The sequence below is a fragment of the Osmia bicornis genome, chromosome 9 (assembly GCF_907164935.1).
Source record: "Osmia bicornis bicornis chromosome 9, iOsmBic2.1, whole genome shotgun sequence".
NCBI classification, from domain to species: Eukaryota; Metazoa; Arthropoda; class Insecta; order Hymenoptera; family Megachilidae; genus Osmia; species Osmia bicornis.
Genome location: NC_060224.1, coordinates 8,311,421 through 8,337,380, shown reverse-complemented (window position 1 = coordinate 8,337,380; position 25,960 = coordinate 8,311,421). Strand labels below are relative to the sequence as shown.

Genomic DNA, 25,960 nt, shown 5'->3' with positions numbered 1-25,960 from the left:
GTCGACAAACAGTTTACAAATCGCTCTCGTTTCCATCGGTACTGTTTGAATATTTACCGAGCGTTCGTAGCGCCGCCGGCTATCGCGAAGACGAATGTGCGAGACAAAGATAAAGAAAGGTGGCGCTCCTGTAAAACTGACAAAGACAGGATGTCTGAAAGTGTCGCGGTCAGTTACGCAATTATCGGAAGAGATAGAGCGAGAGAGAGAAAGAGGGGGTGAGTAGTAAAATACGCCAGCGCAGTGTAGTACACGTTTTGGTCTACGGCAAGATGGCCGGATGGGCCCATCTGTGGTGATAGCGGTCTTGAGACGTCCTCGTTCTACGTTTAAGAAAAAGCAACAGTACGAGACCCTTCCACTCGAAAGTTATCGCGGAGGCGAGCAGAATCATTGTTGGAATCAAATGGTAAGTGAAAATTCAATCGATCGTTTGTTATTATTTGTCAAAAACGCACGCGACGCCGTGCGTGCGACGTTTCGCGCGCTGCTTTTGAAACTAGCAGACTACTCTAACAAAGCCTGCGGGCCTTGACCAGTGATGGATTTACGACAGAAGTCGCCACTATTCTATATTATTCAATATTATAGGAATCATGGAAGAACGTCATTTAATCCGATGGGAGAAACTTAAATAGAATATTTGAATCTGTTTCTTAATTACTGTTAAGAGGACAGCAATTTCAGAGTAATTTTTATAAATAGGTCTATATATAATACTTTTCGTTATTAGCATTTTATTGTGCATTTTAAGATGAATTCACTTTGAATAATAATTTAATCTTTTATCTTGTATCTTTCACTCATAATGTCTCGCTAATTAGGCTAAAGATTCTGGCGCTTAAGACTTTCAATTCTTATTTCGGTTCTTTTAATAGAATTATTATAATCAACGTGAAAATTTTTCGGTGGATTACAATTGACGCATGCAAACGATAATGTCACATCTGTATAGTGTGACATTCTAATCGAGTAGAAGAGCTTAATTTAATATATGCATTAAAAAACAAGAACGCGTCGTTCTGAATTCGATCGCGTAAAAGGTTTGAATATTCGGACTATTTGTCTGCGCATGCGTAGTGCAGTAGAAAGAATATCGATATTTCTCGAAATAAATCGACGATTCGATCGAAAAATTCAAATAATCGTTTAAATGAAAACTTTAATTATAAAGTTTCACTTTGATTAAACACCACTAGGTCGAAAAATCGGTCTCGCAGGAAACTGTTCTGGCTGACGAACGATTTTTCTTCCCGTGTTGGTAAAAATCACCATAAAAATAAATAACAGTCGGTTGGACAAAGGCCAACTGCACGGTGGGCTGAATCACGAGTACAAAAAACGCTTTGCACTTGTGATATTGAGCGGAAACAGCCGCGATGCGGCAATGTGCGGTCATTTCCCCAGTGAAACGTTACATTTCACCTTTTGCCTGAGAAACAGAATGCGCGTCAAACGAATTGACTACCAGCCAGCCTTTAATCGCTCTATTTTTCAATTACCCGCGATATTTTGATAGAAAAACATATTCTTTCTTTTCCTAATACATGATACAGGAGTTTCTTAATCACTCTGAAGGGAATGAATCGCAAGAATTAAACCAGAACAGGGTAGTTTTCTTTCACTTGGCAAGCTTCATTAAAAACACACATTAATCTCTTCTTTTTTTCTCCTGTAACATTGTACAAGAAAACTTGAAGAATTCATAGATTAATTAACATTTCATTGAACCTTCTTAATTATCATTCGTATCTAATTTTAATCACTTGTTGTATCGTTTCTTTTCTGCGTTGATTAGCAAAAGAATCCAATCTTGATTTTTTATCAAGTTTACGGGCTCATTAAATGTATTCAATTGATTACAAGTTATCCATCCACGTGCTACAAGTATGGATTATCGGAAATGATACATTTTACAAGATCAGAGAACTTTCTTTAATGTTACATTTTAAACTATAGAGCAGTGTTTTCCAACGTGGGGCCCACACCCCACATGGGGGCAATTTGATTGTTAAGGGTGGCAATTCGAAAATGGACTCGTCCAGAGTTTAAGTTAATCGTATGGCGACTCTCAGTCGCTACTCGAGCTGGGTAAACGTCAATAATTACTAATAATTAAAATAATATAGAAAAATCTTTCATTAAAATTATTTCCTACTTGAATTTCAGTTCTCCATTATATAGTTAGAAAATTTACTTACTGTGTTTCCTCAACAATTTTCTAGTGATTTCTTTGTAAAACCTATCATTTAAGTTTCTTCAGAGAACAATTCAATTTTTGAATATTAAAAATGATATTTACATTACATAGGGGGCATAAGAATTTTAGAAAGGCTTAAGTGGGGCATGGCACAAAAAAGGTTGGGAAACGCTGCTATAGAGTATGAGTTACCTGCGCGTAGTGGATTATTTGACGGTCTATTATTGCGGTAAATTATTGCCTTTGAACGCTATTAAGACAGGTTGCTATCGAACGGAATCAGCCTCTTTGCTTATCAATAACTTAGTAATTGTTCCGAAGAATCGAATACAATAACTTGTGATCTACCAACCTGTTCATTGCCCACGAATAATAATAGGTACATACAATAACAAATTGATTATCAGGGATTAGAGGTATCTCGGTGACGCACAAATTCGACCAAGAATTCATATTTACCTAATCGTAGATAACCTGACCGAGTACTTGAAAGTATGCGAAGTAAAACGCGATGAAATAGAGAAAAAACAAATCCAACAATAACAAGTGCGTTATCGCTCAAAGAACTTGAGAAGTATTTGGAGTTCCATCTGCTTTCTTCAACTTCTAAGCAAAATTATTGAAATTATGATATTTCTCTTCGATGCAGCGTATGGATTAGAAATTTTTCCAAATGCACAGAGGCAAGTAAGAAGAAAATCGACGAAGTAGATCGTGTTCAATAAGGATGATTAGTCAACTATAGAGGATCAATCGCGCAGCAACGTTCGAAAGAATTTTTCAAGACTTTTCCATTCATCCCGTGACGTTCGCTTCGACTCCGCGACAATCTTCCGACCGATTAGATAAAGACAAAGCTGTTCGAGGATTATCACGACGGCGCATCGTTGCTGATAAGCTTTCCTGTACGACGCGATCGTGGCTACCAGCGAAAGCTACGCGCTGATGTTTCACTGGATATCCTCGATCACGATACCCCGATAGGAAATTTGCAAATCTTCCACTCGATCTGAATACGTACAAAACCGTGCGTAAATTTAATCTGAAGGATCGTAGAAAGAAAATCGGATCCGTTCGATTCCAGACAAACATAGCTGGTTTCGCTTATTTTTGTAACCAGCTAAAAGCAATCGAACCTTCGATTCTTCTCCGCAAAGAGTATCAGAATAACCACAAATCCGATACGATTCGATCTGGGTCGAGTCGAAGAACGAAACACGATCGTGTTCCCGCGTCGCATTCGATCTCATCGATTTTTTCATTCAACGTACAGCGAAGACGAAAAGGAAGAAAACCAGAACCTGTGGATTTTTGAAATATATGCAATGGAATAATTGGAAGAATGAATTTAGTATCAAGATGACTTGTTCGTCCTATCTGGCGCCAGATTTGTTTGCCAGCTCGACGAGCCGATGTTTGATCGATCTGAGAAAAGGGAATCGAAGAGATCGAGTGATTCACGAAAGTAGCGTTTAGAAAGCGGCTTCCGCAAACAATTTTTTTCAACAGATCCGTTATCGTTATCGTTTGGTCGTCTAGTGTGATTCTCAAGCACTTCTTATCGACGCTTCTGATTCATTATTCCTGATTTTATTTTATTTTCAATGCCCTCGATCCACGGCTCTTTCAAAATAATAATCGCAATGAAAAGGATTTTCTGAAAGTTACAGTTTATTAATGTGATTCGTAATGAGCATTGAACTTGTCCGATTATACATTGATCTTCACTACTGACAATTTTTCAATCGTCATTAATGCGACAAACAGTCGTGTCGAGGGCAATAATAAAACACTTATTATAACACCATAATCCGGATATTAAGTATGTTTAACGAGGCGTGCAACTGTCGGCACATCCCGTTCGTAAATCGCGATTAACTGGACCGTGGCTTTATAAACCGTTTCACGTCATCGGTAATACCCAGGTAACGTACATTCATTGTGCTATATAAAAAGAATCATTTATTTATAATCGTACCGAGTTCTATTAACAAGCAATGAACCAAGAGATTAATGAAAAAGAAAAGAAAAAATTGAGAAGGTCGATGGTCGCGACTAATCGTTTAGATTAATTGCTGTTTAATTTGTCGATAAAATTTGTCCCGCTCGATCGCCACCTTGAACAACTATTCGCGTTCTGGAAAATGATGTTTGGATGAAAAATTGGGATAGGTTGTTGATAGAGTGATAAGTCTATTAGCAAATAATAGAATAGTGGAAAAATAGTGAAGAGAAAAAGAAAACCTTTTATATAGTTTTACTTTGTCTTTTACTTGTGTCAACAACGTGAGATGAAAAATCGAAATAAATGAAAAGTCTATCTCTAAATTGAGTTACCATTTACTAGGAAATCAGTCAATCAAAATTTTCGAACGACGTCAACCAGTGGATTTTATTTCTTAGCTGTCGAGATTATCAGTGTTCTCGTTATCGTTCGGTATCGAGCTTGACCCCCGACTAATCATGAATTCGTTTGTTAGTCACGGTTATCAAGAGAAACACCATCGAGTCCGTCACTGACTGATGGAACATTGAAATTCCTCTAAAACAAAGTAGGAAGCCTTCAGACGACTAAATATGAAAATAAATTATACAATTTTCTAATGCAAAATTCCACGGTAGTCCAGTGTACGATAATTACAGTGAGAGGCAAAAGTGAGTAGACGCTGTTCAAAATAGAATACCTCGGTTAAAATTGGACTAAATAACTTGTGGTTTTTTGAGAAGCTATAAAAATTAATTCACTAAAATGTGTATTTTCATCGTTTTAAAGAATTACAATTTATTGAAATCGTGGGAAAACATAGTGAATAGTAATTTTTATGTGAGTCTATAATGAAAATTTAAAATAGGTCATTCGTATAGTAATTTCATTATAAGTAATTAAAATTTCCGAAAATCGTGACTTTTCATCTAAGAATGGAACTAGTTACGTTTTTTTTTAATTTTCATTATAGGCTCACATAAAAAAGCTTAAAAATTCACTATTTTTCTTCACGATTTCAACAAATTGTAATTTTTTAAAACGAAGAAAATACATATATCAGTGAATTAATTTTTATAGCTTCTCAAAAAACCTCATGTTATTTAGTCCAATTTTAACCGAGGTATTCTATTTTGAACAGTGTCCACTTCCTTTGCCTCTCACTGTCTGTTTGCAAGACAAATAAATACAGCTTACTATTCGACTGATGTAACAGAATGATTGTGGTTATTTACGACGGAAATTGGCGACTGAAAACGGTAATTACAAGCCTCGAAACGACCCCTTTCAACCTTTTCTCTATCTTTCACCTCATTTGGACTGTTCTCCGTTATTTTCAATGCGTGCGCGCAAAATCTCTTGTGCTTTTGCCAAAAGTGTCTCCTCATCTCCTAAGTATTGCGAAAGGTCGGGACGTTTTCGTGGATCGCAATTATGTTTCGATCAACCTTCTATGTTTCAGCTATTTCTACTACGAGTTCATTTTCTACTTTATTGACGAGTAAAATACATTTACGATTAAACGATTAATCCATTCTTATTTTAGGCGGAGCATTACACTCGCCCTAATCAATTAGTGCAACTCCTAATCGCATAAAACTTCTTGTAGGAGAAATGTTAATAGAATTCTCTTATGAATGATAACAACTAATATCGCGTTGTTGTAGAAGGAAAGACACATGTTTTAATTGAAAAACAACTGATCGTAGCTCGGTTTAAAACGCGTCTTATTCGAAAAGCGTCGCGTGGAAGAATTATCACGAGGTCTTTCAGGGTTAAGGGAAATCGTGATCCAGTTTGAATTGGATGTAGTTGGTATAAAGATTTATTGTCGTAAGATTAAAGAAATGTAACAACAACATCGGGCTTGTTTCTTTCTTAGCTATATTTAGAAAATACTAAATTAGCCGACAAATATCTCACAATACATATTCTATGTAAATAGGCAAGTTAGAAAAAAGGAAAAAGAAAAATAGTTTTTTACTCTGTCCTAGTACACGCCTAAGGCTTCCACAGTTCTTGGAACGTTTACTTAGCAATCAATACTGATTCGCTTGATCTGGCTGTTTGGAAATAGTTGCACTTTGCGAGCGGAAGTGGGTCGAAAATAGGCAACCTGAACCACATTCATAGCGGTGAGCAATCTCCTCCCGGCTAATCGATCGGAGTTCGATCGGCGAAGGTGAAAGGTGTTGAAATGCAAATTTCGATGGTGTAGAATTTGTTGTCGGACACCAGAGATTAATACCTCGCCTTGTAATATCGAGTCTCTTGTCGCAGAGTATAGTTTAAGGCAGGGGTAGTCAACCTTTTTATACCTACCGCCCACTTTTGTATCTCTGTCAGTAGCAAAATTTTCTACCCGTCCACCGGCTCCACAGTAATGGCGATTTCTAAAGTAGGGAAGTAACTTTACTTGTAGTAAAGGAAGAATGGAAGTAGTAATAGAAGTAAAATTTCCATTTCAGTGTTTTTAAAAAGTCAGTTAAATTAAAAAATTAAAAGTGCCTCAGTATCGGACAAAACCAGGTTGACTACCATTGGTTTAAGAGTATAGTTACTGTGGTTTGCGAGTGACAGAACCTAATCGTATCAATTTCAAAACTGTCGTTTCGCGTATTCGTAATAAGTTAGCTAATTAAATAATAAGCGAATCAGTGGATAGCTAAGGGTGTCGAAAGGGATTCGAAGGATTTCGATTAGGAAAAGACGATCAAATTGTCGCATCGAATGGCGCCTAAGCATCTTTTTTTCCATCACGGATGTCGATAACGCGTCGCGGATGATAACGTTTCAGTCTAACCCCGGGCCAATAAATGTCGGGACTTTGCGCCCAAGCATCACATTATTCTACGCGTTTCGTTTCAACAATTCAGGCTTCCAACATCTCCACTCGGTTCGATCTCTGTGCACCATCGTGAAGTTGTTACACGATGAAGTTCGATTGAAGAATCTCAAAGAAATTCTGGGATAGTGATCGATCACGAGACTTTTAGTTTCGAACTGATTGTGTTCGGAAACTAATTTGAAAGTTTCCAAAAAGATCAGGGTATCGATGCTTTGTGAGCTTCTTGGACTTTGTATAGACCTCTGTTGATACTGCGATGATCGATTAGAGACAGTAAACTTGGTAATTCTATTTATAATAAAAAGTTTCGTGAGGGAACTGGCATTAGTGTGTCGAGGGTTGATCCGAGACACTTGAAGAAGGTGAGAGTCAAAAGTGCTATTAAGGAACATTGAAAACTGAGTGTCTTGCAATTAGTGTTCTGTGAGAAAACTGAAAATTGCACTAAATTGAAGAGTATTCTGGGGCTACTAATAGTATTAGACAGCAGCACAGCATTATCGAAGTTGAAACATTTCGCAGTGTTGTTATTTTAAATTAAAAATGTTGGACCGCAACGTGGTGCTGGTTTTACGTACCAGACACGAAAGGACAGAGAGACGTTTGAGGCACAAAAAAGAGGCGAATCCACCACCGATGAAACCACCTCCACAATTGTTAAATAACAATTACCGGTACCTCGATCTGAACATAAACTTCAGTGAAAATGGGAAACAATTGACTGTCAAAAAGAAGGTTGGTTTCATTGAATATTATTCTACTTTTTACTTATTAACTTTGAAACGAGACTGACCTAGTCAATCATGATCCAAATCTATGAAATACATGAAAAGTTAGACAATCAAATTTCCAAAGGAAATTGGAAAAATTTCGATGTACGTTGTTCATCGTATTAATCATCATTCCTCTAGAAATATGTCTGATTTCACGGGTGTCAGCTTCAATTAACGTCAAATGTCTTAGCTAATTAATCAACCGATAAAACGATTGCTAATCATCTCTTACGTATGTACCTCGTAATTATATGTTCTGCACGGTTCCTTACGTAAGTGCGTCGATCGAATGATTTATATAAGAATAAATTATAACTTGGACTATTTTATTTTCGTATGTCACAATAAATATTTTATTAACTTTCATAAATTTTATATCACGACGACGGAGCACCGAGGCGATACTACCAGTATCAGATCTCTGACAAGATATTTCATTTTTTCGAAAATACTTGATTTACTAGAATCACGCGTTACACTGATGTCTCGATGACGTTTCACAAATGATAAATTGGAATTACCAAAAGATACGCGAATTCTATTCATTTAAAAATTTCATTTCAACACTTTAGTGTCGATTTTGTCGTAGAATACGAGACGATTCGCGTCTTCCAGTGAAAAGGAAAGAGCAATTGTAGAGCACCGGGTTATTGCACTTTCTCCGACTCTCAACGACCTATCCGTGAGAGAATCTACTTGCAGAAAACCGAGCGAAATAATTAGATTTAGAAGTACCGACAGAAGATAGAGGAAACGATGCAACAATGCGTTTCGTAACCGGAGCGGCGCCAGTGTTCGTAAACTACGCTCATCCCGTTTGCTTCTTCCGCGAAGGTTGATCAACCCTTGAGAAATGCGGTACAAAATGTTAGAGAGATGGATAAGTTTTCGAATAGCCCCACCAAAACTGAGAACTCAGGTTCGGTATATAATCCAAATTAACTACCAGAAACTGATTAAAATTGGTTTCTGAGCTGGATGTCTTACCGTTTTTGAGATATCGGAGTAAGAAATTTTTGTACAATTTTGGGACTATGTATGCGCTATTCGATACTGCGCATGCGCTATTCAATACTGCGCATGCGCTATTTGATACTGAACGTATGCTATTCGATATTGCGCATACACAGAACCTAACCTTACCACGATATCTCGAAAACGGTAAGACATCCAGCTCTGAAACCAACTTTAATCGGTTTCTTGTAATCAATTTAGGTTATATACCAAACCTGAGTTCTCAATTTTGGTGAGGCCATTCGGAAACACAGCCAGAGAGATTGTTGGAAATTAGTCGAGTTTTCTAGACGGTAGAATTACGGTCTTTTCTAGCTTCCCCACAGGATTTGCATTTAAAGAGTGCCGGCTCTAAGAGGGCGCGAACGCCTGTAGAAAAAAAGGGCAGTAGCGTATAATAACGCAGTAGGAAGAACTTGTAGGATGTCTTGTCAGTCAACAGTCTTAGATATTCATGGGATTCTCCCCTTCGAAGCGACGAGGCTGCACGTCGCGTACAATTCGACTTACTGTCAACTTTTTGGGCCGACCTTTCACCGTCGACAGACGATCATTAAGAAAATTTCAGATGAATAATTAACCCCGATAGGTAAGGAAGTTTAGTTTTCATTAATAAATCAGAGAAGATTATCAAAGTTCCACGAATTTCTTGGGAATGTTATTGTTAGTGTCTAATTCAATCTTATTGTTAGTGATAGTATTTATCTGATTGTTACATAATCTTATTTACCGCCACTCGACAGATATGCAACCGTGAATTGACCTTACATGTACACCTACGCAAATAAATTTATATAAACAACTTTCTTTCCAACACATAGATCGGTATAAAAATATAACTTTGATGGTACAAAGTTATCAGATGGTTTTGTAACGTGGAAATCTTTTTCCATGAATCGTATGCCCTTCGAATCGTTGCTCGTTTACCAAGAATTCTCCTTTTTTTCCCAGCTTCTTCTTACAAGCACACATGGTATTCTAATTAATTATAAATTCATGATGCGTAGGTGCGCGATTGCACCATTCAGAAATAATCACGAACATATTTATCTCGAGGGGGTGCAGAAACAAGTATGCCTCGTTACATAAACATCTTGAAAATTATTTGATTTATGGAAACATAGAATTGTAGATTTTTCAATGAGAATATCGAAGAAGAGTTTCTCATTGGGAAAAGGGAAACACATCTTCTTCAGCAAGTGGAAAAGCATAATTACACCTACGCGGTGTACCGTTTAATTAACATTGTCGAGGACGAAACGCGTACTCTGTCCGACATATCGTGACGAATTAATGGGGCGTATGGTAATCACTACGATCCATCGATCCTCGATTCTCTAGGATCTATGCTCGACGATCTATTGTTTATTTCACGCACCGCGACTTTCAATCCTCTTCATAATTAATGGCCGATCAAAAATCGTTTGTAGGTCAATGTTTAGCTTCGCATACTTATTCTCTTATGAATCTCGTATCTTAAATATAAATGGAAAATTGAAAATCGATGTAACTCCAGGACGGTTGATGGTATTTCAGAAACGGGTCGAAAGGTGAGAAGAGAATATCTGATGTAAAGAAATAGAAATAGAAAGAATTGTATAAAAAATAACTTCTTGGAATGAGATTATTCGTCATTGTCCCATTAATAGTTTCTAAGAATACTGTGCGTGTTGGAAAAGTGGAAATTATACATTTCCCATAATCAACGTGGAAAACTGTTAGCAATCTTGGAACCTCGAGGAGAAGAACTTGATTCAAAATCAAATGCACCCTATTATGAAATGAAATTCATTTTGTTTAACCTCTGACACAATTTGCAATTTACATAATCACCTGTTGAATCGTAAAACCTCGTCAAGTGCGTCGTGAAAATTTATTAGGATTCGAAAAACTAGTAGATTACATAAAACACCCCGACATGTATGAGATCCGGGGGGCATTGAATTATTGACCAGTCAACACGGTGCATTGATCGTTATTCGATAAAACTAATTACACCGCGAGTTGATTGAAAAACAGTCCGAAGATTGCCTTGACTGAACCTGTCCCCTTATTTGCAAATGTCATCGATTTTGCGAAATAAACTTACATAATTCTTATTCTTATCCTTTGGAAATGGTTTCTCTTCGCAAGGGACTGAACTTGAAGACCATGATCTTTGAAAATTACTGAAAATCCAATCTGATACAATAATTGCAATAATTGCTCGTCAATGTTGAATTACGCTTAGATAAAGTTTACATAAGCACGGTGAGAGGGTACACGGTGGTATGTAGCACAGTCGTTGTAAATGTTATGCAACATGCGAATTCCATAGAACCGACGTTCATGGCTCGGATTCGCGGAGGATCCGCTATCTGTGATCTCATGATCCCTTCAGTCAACCGCAGATCGAGATCTAGTATATCTCGAATCGGGACCAACGCGTTTCTCGAAGTAGAAGCATAAGCATTTGAAGGTGACAACCATTAATATTGGGATTCTTTGTTATGCCAACAACGGTAGACAGATTTTAGCGTGTAACTCGAAAAACGGACAACAGGTTACATAACGATACCCGCTCGACGAGGTGGAGGTGAACAGAGCGGAGGGACGAGGTCTTGCGGCTCACCGCACGCTGTCTAAAGCCTCGTGGTACTCGTGTTACGCCTACGTCGTTACGGAATTGTTCCCTTGGACCAAGAAGCGTGGAAAAACTCGTCTCCTCTCGCGTTAACTTGGCTGCAAACGTTTCACGCTTTCGTGGAGGGGTACAGGTACGCTCCTCCTCCCGCGTACCCCGTACACGGATTTTTACCCGAGCTTTTAGTGCGGTTCCGAGCGTCGCGACGTTCCATTTGCAGTGTCGCGAGAGTGGTTGTTTTGTCACGTTTGTTTACCTCCTCTTTTTGTCGTCGTGAGAGGAACGATGAACGAACTAACCGGTCAATCAAACGCTTGCGAGGCATCCTCTGTCGAGCAGATTTGATTTTTCACTGAGGGATGAAAGTGAAATAATCCCTGTCGTGTTAACACGATCAAGTCGAATGAAATTTTCTATTGATAAATTGAACCGTGTTTGATTTTATTTCATAATTAAAATCCGGGTGCGAGCAAAAGTGGGATTGTGTTGAAAGAGCAACTAACAAGTAGATCTATTCTAGAACGTGTCAGCGAAGCGTATCGACTCGTCTGGCGAGCGTCGAGCCGGCTACAGACGATGAACCCCCGTGTTACGAAGGGTTAGAAGGTGCGATCAGCCGCAGACCGAGGCTCTAGCCACTGGAACCGGTGTAACCTCGACTCCCAGGCTTCTCTGTTTCAAAAGATCCAAGCGTCCGCGTCGCGTCGTCCGCGAAGCGGGGCCGACAACCGAGGGAGTCGGTCGTTCCCGGCTTTCTTTGCTAGCCCCTCGCCAGGAGCAACGGGAAAAAGAGGAGGAAACGGAGGGGGAAACGTGTCGGATTATCCGTAGCTGGCCGATCGGACCTAGAAAGTCAGCTCTTCTAAGGTTTCCACGTCGACCAGAGGAAGCCAGGCCGTGGACTGCGCCGTCGATCGGCAGAGTGAGACACAAAACAAGTTGTACACGCGCGTCGTCGCTCATCCTCCGAAGATTCAACCTCTCCTTCTCACCTATCTACCCCTTCTTCGTGCGAGGATGGATCGAAACGAGAGCGCAAACGAGGGTGGAAGCTCGCCCGACACGGTGATCGCGCGTTCTTCCGACGGGGAGGAGGAGGAAGAAGAAGAGGAAGAAGAGGATCGTGGCAAGTACGGTTGCAGCACTTCTGGGGAATACGTGACCGTCGGTGACAGTAGTTCCAGTCTGGACACCCTGACCAGTTCGGGCGCTACGGGAACAGCGCCCTCCGCGGGTACGACCACCGTGGAGGACAAGAAGAGGGGAAGATTCGGCGCGCTTAAGAGCAGCTTCCGTAAAGAGGGTGGTTTGTTCAAGATCAGGAAGAAGAATAGGTCCAACGACGAGACGGTCGCCGAACTGGAGCCGGATGTTGACGAGAAAGGTTCATTCATGTGGGAGCGATGTTGGCACGAACCACTTCCTTTACCTTTCATTTTCGTCCAGTGAGATCTTCCTCGCTTTGTGAATGAAAGTGATTCGTCATGTTCTTGAATAGTTGCAGAATGATGGAGTGTGTTGACTTGTAGATATCAATCGGGGAAATTGAATTCTTTTTCGAAGTCATTTGTTCCAATTGTCGCTAAGTGATCGATGGGATAAGTCTTTAGATGTGTGAATGGGTACCTTGAGATTTCAATCGTTCTAATGGCTCTTTTCTATCTCTGCTATTATTGGAATCCACGAATTTGTTAATTATGATAGATTTATGTAATCAACTCTTTCCTAATCAAAGTAACCTAAACCAATTTCAAAATGTCTATCTAAACTCTATCAAATTAGCTGACTTAAATCCTTCAAAATGAAGAATAGCGTCTGGTCTATCATTAATCTAGGTCCTAATAGACTAGATCTAGATCCCCTATAGTGCAACAGTTCCAAACTTAGTTTCAATTTAAACCCTATCAAATGTCTGACCGGAAATCCCCTGTCTTGGCAGAAGGGGGGCGCAAACGGAGCCCGGAAGAGGAGAACGAACGCAAGGGTGGCTCGGTAACGGCCTTGAAGAAGAAGAAGAAAAAGTCTCACTCGTTGGTGCGCAAGCTGAGCTTGAACAAATTTCGTTTGTCGACGGAACAAGAGCCAAGGCACACGCCCGAAGGTGGCGACAGCAGCCGATCTCAGAGCCAATCGTCGCAAGAATCGCCTAGCCTCTCGGACAGCCCGTCCAGGATCACGAGGAAGGGGCAGGAGATCGAAAGGCTTGGCCATCGGGACGGCTTCGAGGCTCTGAAAGAGAGGGAAAGAGAGAAGGGAGAGACTAGGAAATCGGAGAAGCTGACGGTGAAACCGGTGAGCACCGTGACCGTAGTACAACGCAGGTCGCCGTCGTTGACCATCAGGAGCTTTTCCAAGAACCAACCTGGTGAGCCATCTCTCTCTCTCTCGCACTCTCTGTACGCGACTGCTCTCTTTTATATTGCTGGCTTCGACCCTTTCTATCCTTAACCCTTTCAATGCGACGGCCTTTGCCCTTGTAGGTATGTTAAGTCATAAATAAAATAATTTTTCCTTGCACTTAAGAATTTTTCACTGCAGTCGTTCTTATGGTTAATTATCAACAATACACTGCTTTTTAATTATTCTCGGTTCGCTTGTGCAATTAAACGATGCAAAGTGCAATGATAAGAGGCGATTCTTCCCCGTAATTAAATGCTTCTTTGGTTCAATTAAACGGTTCAGGAGCGCATTAACTCTGTTATGCTTTCTCGATTATAGCCACTGAAATAAATAATTAAACTCGGATCAACACATTTTATTGGCTTTCTTGAAAAATAACTCGTTGTTAATTAATCTGCTGTTGAATTTATCAGCTGCTTTTAATTCTACATAAGTATTGTTATTTCGAAACCATAATCTAGTTAAAGCAGTCTTTTGGTAGATTAGATTAGATTTCATTTGATGCAGTTTCAAATGCTTTTCAATATCTCACCCCCAAAAATTCCATCATTAAATGAAAAAAAGAGCTCGACATAGTATCGCGGTAGGAAACGTAGCAACCATTGAGCATTTATGACCGTGCTACCATACGTGCGCAGATCTTCAGATAGCAGAGAAGTTATCCCAACAGGAAGCTCCGTGCAGCTCGACGCTTCCGTACGCCATTTCCAAATGGCCTGAGCAAAAGAGCGGGAAATCGAGCAGTGATTCTTCGAGAAAAACGAAATTGAATATAAAATCCGAGTCGGAATCGGGGATATTGAAATCATCCCCTCACGAGGTCCGCCGGAAGTTGTCGTTACTGGAAGAGAAACGAGCCATTTTCCAACGACGATTGTTCGAGACCACTCGGGACTCGGATTCAGGTGAAACCGTGATCGCGGTCACTGTAGACGACGAAGAAAGAACGACAACCACGAAGAAGGAGGAGAAACGTGAAGAGGGTGTGAAAAAGAAAGCTAGACATATCAGCGTGAAGAAGTTTGATACGTTCTCCACGTTCGAAGGTACATTCGACGAGGAAACTGGGGTTGGTTACCTGGCCGGTACCGAAGAGGATTACACCGAGAGCTACGATAGACAGAACGACGGTTACGCGAGTGTTCCGACCGCCATGGGACCCATGGTGGGCAGCGACACCATAGAGAAGGCAAAAATCGCCAGTCAGGATAGCATGGTGAGAAACTAGGGTTGTCATACGACAATTTGAATACAATAAAACCTCTATAAGTCGTCACCCGGATAAGTCGTCATTTTCCTTTCTTCGTCATTTTAAAATTTACATGGTTTTTACTCCGCTTAAGTCGTCACTCCGCTTAAGTCGTCAAAATTTCTCGGTCCCTTGAGTGACGACTTATCAAGGTTTTACTGTATTTCCTAGATTAGAGTTTCAAATATTTTTCATAGACAAATAATAATTTTCAACGTCCAAAGATATTATCCTCATTTTATATCGCTATGAAACTAAACTACCTACTTACGTCGCTGATCTTATAGCTTTTAAACGATGCCATAGAGAATTTATACCAAGTTTTACTACTGGTGGCTGATATTCCAGGTTTTACTACTTGCTCGACTTAAAGAACTCTCGATTTTAAAATATGAAACAAAAAAAATTAAAAATGTTGTATTCTTGAAGTAATTGAATTCAACAATATGAACATGTTTTGGAAAACAAATTAACTGCCTTGTTATCTCAGTCGGTTCAAGATAATTATTAGTAATCAACTTTATCTTACCAAATTAATTTGCAATTAACATTATAATCTTGCAAGGTCTACCAGCAAAATTCGACCTTGTTTTGCATTTCAATTTAATCGCAATTTCATAGAAACACAGAAACAATGATACTCGAGGCGGAACCTTATCGAGCTCCAAAAATATTTTTATCATTTTATGTTTATTTATAGAATACACAGTTTATTTATTTAAAGTATATAGTACCATAACAAACCCTTCGATATCATTCTCAATTCTACAAATTAAACCCACTATCACCATGAATGTCTACGGAAAGGCTTGAAAGGTTAAGCAGCGTCTGACAGACAGAATTTTCCCGCGCTTTCATCTCGAGACGAGAAGCATGCTCCAATTAAACTTCTCGGAACAAGAGAGGGAGATGAAGCACGCAAAGCCGTGTAACTTGAACCTCCCTCTTCGTTCTATAATAAAGCCGGATCCACACTATCGGTTCGATTACGGTCCGCTCTCGGTCCGGTAAAATATAGTACAATGTAAATCTATGAGAGTATTCATAACGCTCCAGCTCCGATCTGATCATACTTCAATCTCGCTTCAATCCCGCTCAGATCCCGCACCGATCCCGAGCAATCGCTAAGAATATTTTCCTGGAGCCACCCTTTCGGCTCGCTCATGGTCCGTTCTCGGTCCAGTAAAATATAATACAATGTAAATCTATGAGCGTATTCATACTATGCGTCCGCTCCAGCTCCGATCCGATCACGCTCCGATCTCGGTCCAGTCCCGATCACTCACGAAGAATATTTTCCTGGAGCTTGACTGCGCTCCCTCGTTTGAAACGCTTCAGCTTGTACATTTCCACCTTGTCTTCGTAGATTGTTTACATGATTTGTCTCAATGTATTCCAAATTCTTTTCGCAATTTAAAATCGATTATTTCTAATAATACTATGCAGAATGCATGTCGTTAAAATAATTGTAGTGGCATTTTCAGGATCAGCTATGAGTCTGATAAACAATAAACTCTGAAGGTTTGTGATAAAATCCCAAACGCATACTCGACTAATCTTTTTCCTCTACATAATCGATAATTAAATATTCTTTTTCAAATATTTTTTGATCCTAGATAAGGCCGCATTAAATATTTCTTTAATGGAAATGCTTCATCACCTAATATCACATAAGGTGCTATTGTATTTGTTCCTGACAGCGGAGAATCCTTAGGAACATTCAATTTACCACTTTGTAAACTTTTTCCAAAAGCAGAGTTCGCGAAAATACCATCATCATTATTTTTTCCATATGAACCTACATATATCTACAATAGTAAATTTATCATTTGCATCTACTAATGCCAAAAATACAATTGAAAAAGACTTTTTATAATTGACTATCAGACCGAGAGCGGCTCGAAAGTGACATAGCTGTATAGGTACGGTAAGATTTTACCGAACCGAGAGCGGACTGTGACCGAACCAATATTGTGTGGATATTAGTGATGTGCGGCCCGACTAGTCGGGTAGGTTCGGAAAACATCGAGTGGGCTTGGGCGGGCGTCCGATACAAGCGTGCAGTCGGGTAGCCCCATTATTTCGGAAAATTATCTTATTCCAAAATTCCATATAAAACAGACTTTGCACATGTTTATTGCAAATACTACTAACAAGTAAATAAGAGTTGGGTCGCGGGCCGTGGCCCGCGGGAGATCGTCCGAATCTGCCCGACTGTACCCGAAATAGTCGGGCTACCCGACTGCACGCAGTCACTATAGATATCTATAGTCACTGCTGCACGCATGTATCGGACGTCCTTCCGAGCCCGCTCGATTTTTTCCGAGTCCGCTCGAGCCCGTAATATCGGGTATCCGCACATCCCTAGTGGATATAGCCGTACGGTAAGATTCTACCGGACCGAGAGCGGACTATGACCGAACCGATATTGTGCGGATATAGCCGTACGGTAAGATTTTACCGGACCGAGAGCGGACCGTGACCGAACCGATAGTGTGGATCCGGCCTAAAAAAAGGCAGACAATAGTGAATTCATGAATAATAATGATTTCATTATTAAAGTTATAGAATTTCAAGCGGGAGATAGAGGAAGACGGTTTTGAAACCGAGACGATAGGATGAATGACAGATCGAGGAAAAAAGAAACCACTGATTATGCAAAGATTATATCGTATCACAGACGGAAAGTGTTAACTGAATCGAAGAGAAAAACAAGATGATACGTTATGGTATTGTTGAGTTTCTTTAGTGCACTTGACAAAACGTCGCTAATCTCTCTGTAAAAATTTAAATTCCAGCCCACCCCAATTCAAGGGGTCTCATAGAACTTTATGTCGCGTTGAAAGCTACGGGGTGTACGTGAGAAATATCACGTCCACTACTACGGAAAATTCGTAGTCATTCCTTATCACTGACTAATATATATTTTGGAAAATTCCAAGATGTTCTAGATCACTTTGTCTCAAACCATCTATGTAATTGATTTGTCGAGTGTTTGAACTAATACTTTGTTTAAGGTGAAACAGGATGTTCGTGTTTTCCACACAGATTAAATGCCATTAAATACGACACACCATGACAATGTTACACGGTACACTCGTGGCTTCTACTTTTACATTATACCATTATTACCTAGAGTTTATGATTACGACTTACCCTGTACTTTCATCAGACGTATTCAATATCGTGTTTCCTAGCATGATTTCATTTCATTAGGATACGTTCCGCGAAATATCAGGTAGAAAGGTGTACGAAACTAATTCTCCTTTTACCTGAGTTTACCGAAATTGAACCCTAAGTACCCCTGTCATTACCACTGAAAATTTTCCACAGAATTTGTAAGCTGATTTGAAAATATTATTTCTAAATTGCATAAAGAGAGGAGAACAAATGGCCATCTCAAGAATTAAAATTGGTCATTCTAGAATTACTCATTCTTACAGATTATCAAAAACTCCAGCTCTCCAATGTGAAGAGTGTGACTCTGTAATATTCATAGATCATTTAATTCTCCAATGTACTAAATATGATTTCCTCCGCAACAAATATAAACTAGGATCTTTACTCAAGGACAATTTAAAAAACGGTAAAATTCAAGACTTACTTTAATTTATAAAAGATACCAAACTTTACTTACTCCTTGATGTCGCTAGTAACCTTGTAGTTGATGCGACAAAAAACCGTAAATAAACAAAAAAAATATATTTTTATTAAAACAACGTATTTCGACGCAACAGGTTGTTATAAAACGCAAGCTACTATATTTGCAAATCGTATTTGATGGTGAAGATCGATCAAAGATCATCTGTTAATAAGATACGATGCTATTAATCTTTTCTCGAAAATTTATATAAAGAATATTTGCATAACACCTCGCAAATTTATCATAGCTTGTGCAACGTAGAATCGTCCAGATGTTTACATATCAGCAGATGCACTATTTGCCAGAAGTATATTAATTAATTTTGTACATTCTTTGAACGATCCCATTGCAAAAAGGAGTAAGAAGATTGCTGGAAGGGTAAAGTTTACTTTTCGCTGGGTAATTGAAGACTGGTGGTATTTAAAGAAGGCGATCGAGTTATTTAGCCGCATTCACGAACGGCCGTTGTCGGTGATTCATTCACGTGGTGCAAGTCGACCGGTTCAGTACGTTTAGGAGCGTCGCGACGCGTAAACGTCGTTTAGCAAACACGTGCGATGGACGACCTGAAGATTTGCAAAAATCTTCAACCCCTCAATTTGTCGAAATTGAAAGTGAACCCGAAAAGGTGGAAGTGGTTCAGGGTTGGTTTTATTAATTACCATCTTCATTTTCTCTTATTGCAATCACGGGTCTTTGCGTTTCTTTAACGTTTCATTAGATTTTAGTGAACTCCAGTGAGGTTTTGGAAATATTCTGACTTGTTTGAACTTTTCGGAAAATCAGAATATTAAAGAATAATAATTTTCGGCCCGATGCGATAAATAAAGAATCAGTGCGAGACTTCAAAAAAATTTATTCAGATAATGTGTGAAAATGATTTATTCAGCTTCCAATATTTTGAATATGTTAAATTCTGTTCAATTTCTTTTTTATTACCGTGAAAGTGTGCCAAGTCCTAGACAATACAATTGCATAATAAAGATAAAAGAGGAAAGATTGACGAGGGTTGCCTCATCACACACTGGGAACCATTTGCTCGATTAACAAACAGACAATAATTATTAGTGAATAACAAGTGATTAGATATTGTAGTCCATTTATGTAGTCACAATCCAGTATAATTCAATCGACTTGGAAAGTCGAAAATTCAAATATTCTTAACAAAGTTATTAATAAAAATTTATGAAAAATTCGATATACTAATTAAAAAAAACATTCCTTTTTTTGATACAGTCGTCACAGAACAATGCGCCGAATGCCGGAGTAGGCGAGAAACGAGAGCACTTGTATAAAATCCTGGTGATCGGCGAGTTGGGAGCCGGAAAGACATCCATCATTAAGAGATACGTTCATCAATTCTTCTCTCAACATTATCGCGCAACGATTGGCGTCGATTTCGCGTTGAAAGTGTTGAACTGGGACCCACACACCATCATAAGGCTCCAATTATGGGATATCGCAGGTCAGTCGTAATTCCTCCTCTTCAATTATTCTCTAATCGTGTCACTTTGTGTTTTTCCTTACGTATCAGTCTAATTATAAATTATTCCATGTATCACAGTGTTCACCAGTGACTCTATAAACGTATTGATTGAAAATTAATGAATATTCAGGTCAAGAAAGGTTTGGCAACATGACCAGAGTGTACTACAAGGAAGCCGTGGGTGCTTTCATAGTATTCGACGTAACGAGAAGCGCAACCCTAGACGCGGTGGTGAAATGGAAACAGGATTTGGACTCGAAAGTGCAGCTTCCTGACGGTTCACCGATTCCTTGTGTCCTCCTGGCTAACAAATGCGATCAGCAGAAAGAGGGTCTGGTGAATTCGCCCACGAAAATGGACGAGTATTGCAAAGAGAAGAACTTTGCCGGATGGTTCGAAACGTCTGCCAAGGAGAACATAAACATCGAGGAGGCAGCGCGATTTCTCGTCAATAAAGTGAGGAACGGTCATTCATTTTTATTATCTCGGAACGAACGGTAGTTTGTTTTCCTCGATTCGGCAGCTACGCAACAAGTTATTTGCGGAATATCGTGTTGCCCTCGCGATTAACCATTTACTCGTTTTGTTTATTGTGTTTTGTAGCTTTTTATCAGGTTGTTTCACGTGTATCAAGGTAATCGTCTTACGACGTGCAGTTAATCACCGGTCGGTTAATTTAGAGCCTGGTCCATCTGCATGTCATCTCGATAATACGTCTTTCGTGTAAAACAGTCGCAGTTCCATTTTAATATCCCTGATGAAAAATTAGTTTCATTAATTCAGGCTTTTACTTTTACAGATACTCCAAAACGATCAGCTGATGAAGGGTAACGGTTCCCAGGACCAGACAGATGGTGAAAGATTCGCGTTGAACCAATCACCCTCCAGCTCAAAGAAATCCTGTTCTTGCTGACGAATCGGTAAATCACCGATAGCAGGATCATCCGGTCCGTTATCATCCTTTCGTCGCCGTATTACCGTCGGTGCCATGACACGAAAGTCGCGTTCCATTTGGTCCACAAAGGCCACCATGTCTCATCTTCATGGGAAAAGAATCGTTTATTATGCGAACGATTGCGTTTTACGATCGACCCGCTTCCTGAATGTCTTTAACTCGTATCCTCGTGAATAGTAATTGATTTTGTATCAATTCTTAAATTTGTCCATTGTACATACACGTGCTGCCTAGTTCACGAAGGGTTGCATTTAGGGGATGTTGATTGGAATGCTGAAGCTGGGATGAGAAAGAGATTTTTCTTTCAGTGTGGAAAATTTAGAGTTACGGATCACGCGATAAGTTTTTCATTTTTTTTTTTCTTTTCATTTTCCTTTGCAGTATTAAATCTGTAAGGAAGATTTCATGGGAATAAAGTTTGATAGATATAGCGAGAGAGTAGTGTGGTAAAGTTTAAGGTTGAGAATCACGCGATAAATTTAACAAATTTTCCATTTTTTCCCAATTTTCTTTCACAGTATTACTTCAGCATTCCCGGGTCAATGTTTTCCTACAATTTTGTACTTATCACTTTTGAAAATAATAGAACCATTGCGAAACAACGAACGACGAGGGAAGTTCGAAAGTACACGAGGACCTTAATCGATAGTAGATTGAAAGTAAACATTGTTCAAGTCTTTCTACCTTCGTTGAGATTATCACTAATGATTCTTTGATGCCAGAAATACATTCTAGAACACTGATTCCACGTTTTGCTATATCTGTGCAATATTTCACGCGAAGTTTGAACTTCCAATAGAATGATATAATTGCTGATCTTTTTTAAGATTTATAATCATTCTCGTCTGGCAGCAAAGAATTGAGGAATGGAAAATAAGCGGCAACATTGAAATTCTATGAAAGAATGATATATTTTTAATCGATCATTATCGACACGTACATTCCATGAGAAATAAATCTTTTTTTATGTGGAATTTTAATCAAGGATGAATGAAAAGCTATACTATAAGCTATAGGTCATTTGATATGCAATAACTTAATAATTCCTTTCCATTCCACGATGCGATTGATGTATCATGGACACGGCTGTAAACTAATGTTAACTAATTTTAACCAAGACTACGTAAAGAATAAAGATAAAAAGAAAGAAGAGGGTAGCTAACAGGTAGCTGACTATCGATCGTACCTTTATTAATAAGTCTAGTTGTGTAATCGATTCTCTGACGAACAGATCCGTCGAAACTGTTCAATAAAAAAGACAAAAATATATATACCGAAATGTTTTTTATACAAAACTAACGCAATTATCAGTGTTAAGCATACGAATAACAACGAACTCAGCGATTCACGTTTTTACACCACGATTTTTGAACACTGAGGTGCCACGTGTTCGCCACATGTTTTCGATATGGAGTACTTTTGTTCGTGCGTATTCTGTATATTCTATTTATAAATATATACATATAAGAAGCATGTTATATATATATATATATAATTTATAGTAAATCGAATTGAGATTTAATATAACGTTCAGTTGTGTCAAGCATTTAATTTCTTCGACGAATCATTTGATGATCCTATCTTTAAATGATCCTAATTTATGAGACTATCTATGCTAGCGGAGGGTTAATTTTAATTATCTACCGGAGAATCCTAGAAAAATTAAAAGGGAAATATTTCGTTTAGGTCACAAAGGCAGCTATCGTAATTTAATGAAGTGAAAATGAACAGGATATGATTGTCCTTAAGCCTCGTACTGACTCGTGCATTTTGCCCAAACGAATCTTTGTATCTTTGTATCGGGGTTCTATGTAGAAAAGTTCTTTCTACCGTAAACCAGTCGAAGTCAGAATGTCGATAGGAACAGATGTCACGATCGCCAGTGCAGAGTATATTATTATGAACACAATAATTAAAAGAAAAAGAAGAAGAAAAAATCAAGATAAACGATGGTGGATTAGTCAGATGTATAAAAATAGAGCAACCTCTAGTGGTGAAAAACTAGTTAGAGATTTACAGATAGAAGTTATAGTGACATTTTAAAAATTTTGTGCGGATGTCGTCGGAAGATTTTGAATTTTTAATAAATGCTATCGGCCCCAAAATACAAAAAAACGACACCAGATTTAGAAAAGCTGTGACGGTGAAAGAACGCTTAGCGATAACGCTACGTTTTTTAGCAACGGGAGATTCATATACGAGTCTTCAGTATCTGTTTAAAGTATCCAAACAATTAATATTAAAAATTGTTCCGGATTTCGAAAATCAGTTTATGTCGGTTCATCAGGCCATATCATAAACTGAGTTTTTCCGAAGGGTAAATTCGACAGCGGTCGACTAAATTGGAACTTGGAAATTTGTAACCGGCACAGTAAAATTGTTCGCACGAATATCCTTTGATGGACCGACAGCCATCGGAAAGCGTTCGTTCGTGCTGTGGGCCTTCGCGCTCACTTGAGCATTTTTGCCCGAACGAACGTTTTCGGTGCACGAATGCATAGGTCAGTACGAGGCTTTAGAGAATCACGCGAATTCCACATCCTACAGGACTGACGTAATTGATGAAACCTTCCATTAATTAGCTTCGACCTTTATACAGGGTGTCTCAGCCGATTTTGACATCTTGATTTTCTTGGTATTGTGGCACGTAGTGAAAAATGTTTCATAGGGAACTTGAATGGTATCGAGTGGGGCATGTTCTGGTGTTATTAGTTTTTTCGTACGTAGACGCGTCAAGGATATATGAAGGTCAACTTTGTTTTTTTAAATGGAATGAGGTACTTTTTTATACATCAAACGATGCAGCTAGACATTCTTTATAAAAAAGTACTGACCTATGTATGTCGAAAAGCTGGTGGTTTAGGAGATATTTCAATTTAAATAATTCTAAAATTTGTACTGACATTAGCGTTTATTTACAGGTATGGTTCAACCTAACGAAGTAAGGACTGGCCTACGTTATTTAATGTAACGGCTGATATTTTGCCACATTCGTCGATAATACCCCAGATAGCACACGATATTTTAAAGACATCCATTTTACGACCATTTTAGGTCTGAACGCCTTACGACCTTACCTCGACATCTTTACGATGTTTTGTCCCGAATGTTGTAAAAATATCTGAAATTCATGTCTTTAAGGCACCTTTACAGGGTACGAAACGAACGTTGTAAAGACATCTGAAATTCATGTCTTTATGGCATCTTTACAGGGTACGAAACGAATGTATTAATTATTCGAACACATTGTTAAATGGAACGAATTTCAATGGAACGAATGCTAAGTGTATTTATAAATGTACCAGTCATCATATATACTGTTAGAACTACTTCACTGTAGGAATAAAAACATGATCGAAAAAACTGATTGCAAGGACCCTCCAACAGTCCTAATTGCCTTAGTACATAATTCTAATTGAAATATACAAGAGGTAATATACAAAAATATCATCGGCACTTTGTAGTTTCGACATTGTTAACATCTTTCTTTCAATCTCTTGCTTAATTAGTTTATATCAACTTAAGAATGTTAGGTAAATTTAAACTCAATAAATACAGTGTGATTCTCTCGGCGCGCAACACAATAACCGCCCCGCACAATGGAACCCTGCTGTGTTTGCGGGTAAAAAGACCCAGGGGCCATATCGCCGGACCCAAAACTGCTTTGTGTGTGTTTATAGCTGAGACGAAGACAAGAAACGGAACAGCAGGGGTTCCATTGTGCGGCACGGCTTTTGTGTTGCGTTGCGAGAGAATCACCCTGTATTACATGCGTGCAAACAGAGCTCTGCTCGTTTTATACATACAGGGTGTTCGACAACAGGTGGGCAAAATTTTAAGGGGTGATTCTAGACATCAAAATAAGACGAAAATCAAGAATAATGAAATAGCGTTTGCAGCTTTGTTTTCCAGTAATTAACGTTAAAAAATTCGAGTAAAAAGCGCCTAAAACTTGCAATCCGCCCAGCACCGACGACTGAACGTCAGGTCAGCAGGGGTCGGTACAGTCATAACCAAGAATCGAAGTCGAATGCTGCAGTACCGAGAAACAGAATAGCACGAGGTAAGTTTCTACTATTCAACGATTCTTAGTTATGACTGTACCTTCCCCTGCTGATCTGACGTTCAGTCATCGGTGCTGGGCGGTTTGCAGGCTTCAGGCGCTTTTTTTTACTGGAAAACAAAGCCGCAAACGCTATTTCGTTATTCTTGATTTTCGCCTTATTTTGATCCCTAGAATCATTCCTTAAAATTTTGCCCACCTGTTGTCGAACACCCTGTATAGTCGTTCACATCAGGAAACCTCTACGGCATCCATAGTAAGCTTAGTAAATCAGGATACACATAATTTTGTAGACAACTCTTCTTCCGAAAATGATTTTGCGTCTGTTGATTGTCCTACTGATTTTCAAAACAAAATTTTCGAACAAACGATCTGCTCCGAAGAAAGTACCACGTTTAATACCTATAATACACTTGCCTTAGAAGAAACATTAGATGATAGTTTTCAAAATTCGTTAGTGGGGTGGATTTTACAGTATAACATTTCTCATTCTAAATGATTTACTTTCCATTTTAAAGAAACCAGTTCCACAAAATTTACCTTCAGATGCCAGGACACTATTAAAAACAACAAGAAAAATAAATACGTATTACCATTTCGGATTAAAAAGTAGTATTTTAAATTTCGTGAGAACCATAGATACGTCTTCTATTATTAACAATATAATTCAAATTAATATTAATATTGACGGATTGCCATTATGTAAAAGTTCAAGTAGCTAA

General features: G+C 38.8%; 1 protein-coding gene across 5 annotated transcripts; it reads left to right on the top strand.

Moving 5' to 3' along the window:
• Positions 1–230: 230 nt before the first annotated feature.
• On the top strand, positions 231–22,726 carry LOC114878245 (ras-related protein Rab-32). Of its 5 annotated transcripts, XM_029191825.2 has the most exons (6): positions 11,464–12,826; positions 13,382–13,807; positions 14,481–15,058; positions 19,971–20,199; positions 20,351–20,676; positions 21,020–22,726. In XM_029191825.2, exons 1-6 carry the CDS (start codon positions 12,460–12,462, stop codon positions 21,131–21,133), a joined length of 2,040 nt encoding a protein of 679 aa, XP_029047658.2. In that variant the 5' UTR covers positions 11,464–12,459; the 3' UTR covers positions 21,134–22,726. The 5 variants fall into 5 exon arrangements, with proteins under 5 accessions (XP_029047660.1, XP_046142960.1, XP_029047659.1 ...); XM_029191827.2 differs by lacking the exons at positions 11,464–12,826; positions 13,382–13,807; positions 14,481–15,058 and adding an exon at positions 231–409; XM_046287004.1 differs by lacking the exons at positions 11,464–12,826; positions 13,382–13,807; positions 14,481–15,058 and adding an exon at positions 7,026–7,764.
• Positions 22,727–25,960: the final 3,234 nt, after the last annotated feature.

Coding starts and splice junctions, on each gene's coding strand:
- LOC114878245 (XM_029191825.2), top strand. CDS start 12,460: ATGGATCGAAACGAGAGCGCAAACGAGGGTGGAAGCTCGCCCGACACG. Junction 15,059..19,970: donor TCGCCAGTCAGGATAGCATG/GTGAGAAACTAG, acceptor TTTTTGATACAG/TCGTCACAGAACAATGCGCC. Junction 20,677..21,019: donor CGCGATTTCTCGTCAATAAA/GTGAGGAACGGT, acceptor TTACTTTTACAG/ATACTCCAAAACGATCAGCT.